The 2,140-nt window shown below is 39.4% G+C and overlaps 1 protein-coding gene across 1 annotated transcript in view; it reads right to left on the bottom strand.

Moving 5' to 3' along the window:
* The window catches only part of LOC106528407 (rho guanine nucleotide exchange factor 33), a gene marked incomplete at its 3' end in the record, with an annotated part of 15,375 nt that extends 13,904 nt beyond the window's left edge, over positions 1-1,471 (bottom strand). The window contains 3 exon segments of the mRNA XM_014023565.1: positions 841-920; positions 1,026-1,190; positions 1,349-1,471. Of these exon segments, the coding sequence (XP_013879019.1) occupies positions 841-920; positions 1,026-1,190; positions 1,349-1,390 (287 nt within the window).
* Between the last annotated feature and the right edge of the window lie 669 nt (positions 1,472-2,140).

Raw genomic sequence — 2,140 nt, 5'->3', positions numbered from 1 at the left:
AGTAGATGAGTGTAAACTGCAGAGTCCTGACCAGTAGATGAGTGTAAACTGCAGAGTCCTGACCTGATGATGTTGTTCTTCTGTGTTGGGTCATTGCTTTGAACAGTGGCTGTTTTGTTTCCCTAATGTATAACTGGTCACAGTCCTCCTGGCACTTAACAACATTACACAATATTACTCTTGTTGTGTTGGGGGACAGGATCTTTGGGGTGTAACGAGTCTTTGCCCTTATGTGTTTTGGGTCTTGAAAGCAGCAGGGACGTCAAGGTTTTTCAGCTTTACATTAGCAATAAATAAATAAAATCTTGAACAAGTAGTTGTTTACTTACACAGCTTCAGTCCAAAAGTATCATGTTTTTAATCAAATAAGAAAAACATAAATTTGGTTATGAATAGATGAGAATAATAATATATAATGCAGCCCTTATCATAGCAGAAGGGTAAATAAAACATTTGTTTCTGAGAAATGACCAATTATTAAATATTTGGTAGTATGGTGGYTCAGTGGTWAGCACTGTTGTTTCACAGCCAGGGTTTGATCCCTGGTTCRGACTTGGGGTCTTTCTGTGTRGYGTTTGCAYGTTCCYCTTGTGCTTATGTGGGTTTTCTCYGGGTACTAAAGTTTTCCCCCACAGACAAAAACTTRTAGAACAATAGGTTGCCTTCAAGCACAGGCCTCCYTTGCAAAAGAGTGATCTCAATGGGATTTGCCTGGTTAAATAAATAAAACAAAAAATCTGAACTGAACATGATTAATGTCATAAAATCCAAACCCTGGAATGAAAGACTAGATGTTAAAAAGTTTAAGATTTCTGTACAGCTCTGTAACTGAGTTTTTACCTTTGTTTGGATGTGGAGTTGTGTTCATATCTGTTGCTGTACAGCTGAACGATCTGACCCCTCATCACATAAAGTTCCTCCTGTAAGTTCAACAAAGATGTACTTTATTCTCAGAAACTCATTCAGCATTATCTGATAAAGCTCAGGAGTTAATCTTCCTGTCTGAGTGTTTTATTCAGTCTCACCCTCAGAGACTCCACGAGAGTCTCCAGTCSAAGGGCTTTTTTCTGACAGCTCCTCCTGCTCTCCTCCAGCTTCTCCCTCAGGTCCATGTCTCCCTGCTGGATCTCACTGAGCTCTGACAGTGCGTTGCTAAAGCCTGTTTTCAGCTCTGTGACCATGCATTGCAGCTAAAGAGTCACAATGGGGAAAAAATAACAAGGCAACACAAAGGTTATCTGAGATTAGAGAGCAACAAAATATAATCCTGGCTCTCACTTTAAAAATGTCCCATTTGACTTATGATCATTTTCAAATACAAAATAAGCTTATCCTGAGAGAACCTTACCTTTGAGATTTCAGCAACCAGCTCTGCCTCTTGAGGCTTCATGATCTTGGCAGAGAAACACAAACAAACACTGACTAATGAGCACAAACTGTGCAGCCCATATGATCACACTGATTGTCTTGAAGTCAGGAAGGAATCCTGCAAATTCTGCCATCAGATGTTTGTCTCATATCTGCTGGAGACCATTTCTACCACTCTGAGAAGAAAATGTCCACTTTGAATTCAGATGTCTGAATAAAGAGACATTCATTTTCCTCACGTCATCAACAATAATTCATCATGATAACAATTGAAACCCAGCAGATACTTCATGTTYATGTTTGTGAGACAAACAGGATTGTCTGAAAAGTGAGGACCACAGAAGAGCCAGTCATTGCTAATATTGACTATGAGACAAACTACGGCTTCACACTTACCAGTGATGATCTGGTCAAGTTCAGATTTGAGCRAAGCAACGAGGAAATAGCAAATAAYGCCAAACTAGCAAYAAAAYTGCTGTGGCATACCAGGTGAAGGGCTCAGACAGGTAAATGTGAGCAAACTGAAAGTATCTGCAAGTAAATGTAAACATTACTAATTTATTTTAACACGCCACAAACAGAAAGCTGATGAGAGATTTGATGATTTTGTCTTGAGGTGAAATGTCAGTTTACAGAAGAACAAAAGAAACGTCTGACTGAGCTCATCCCTGCCAGCACACCCCATGATGCTCAACATAAACAGTAAAACCAAAWGTTTTCTAAGAAAACAAACAGCTACAACTACCAACTGAAAAAAATCCACTGTGCAGCA

Source organism: Austrofundulus limnaeus, unplaced genomic scaffold, assembly GCF_001266775.1.
Source record: "Austrofundulus limnaeus strain Quisiro unplaced genomic scaffold, Austrofundulus_limnaeus-1.0 Scaffold377, whole genome shotgun sequence".
In the NCBI taxonomy this organism is placed as follows: domain Eukaryota; kingdom Metazoa; phylum Chordata; class Actinopteri; order Cyprinodontiformes; family Rivulidae; genus Austrofundulus; species Austrofundulus limnaeus.
This window is presented reverse-complemented; position numbering and strand designations above follow the sequence as displayed.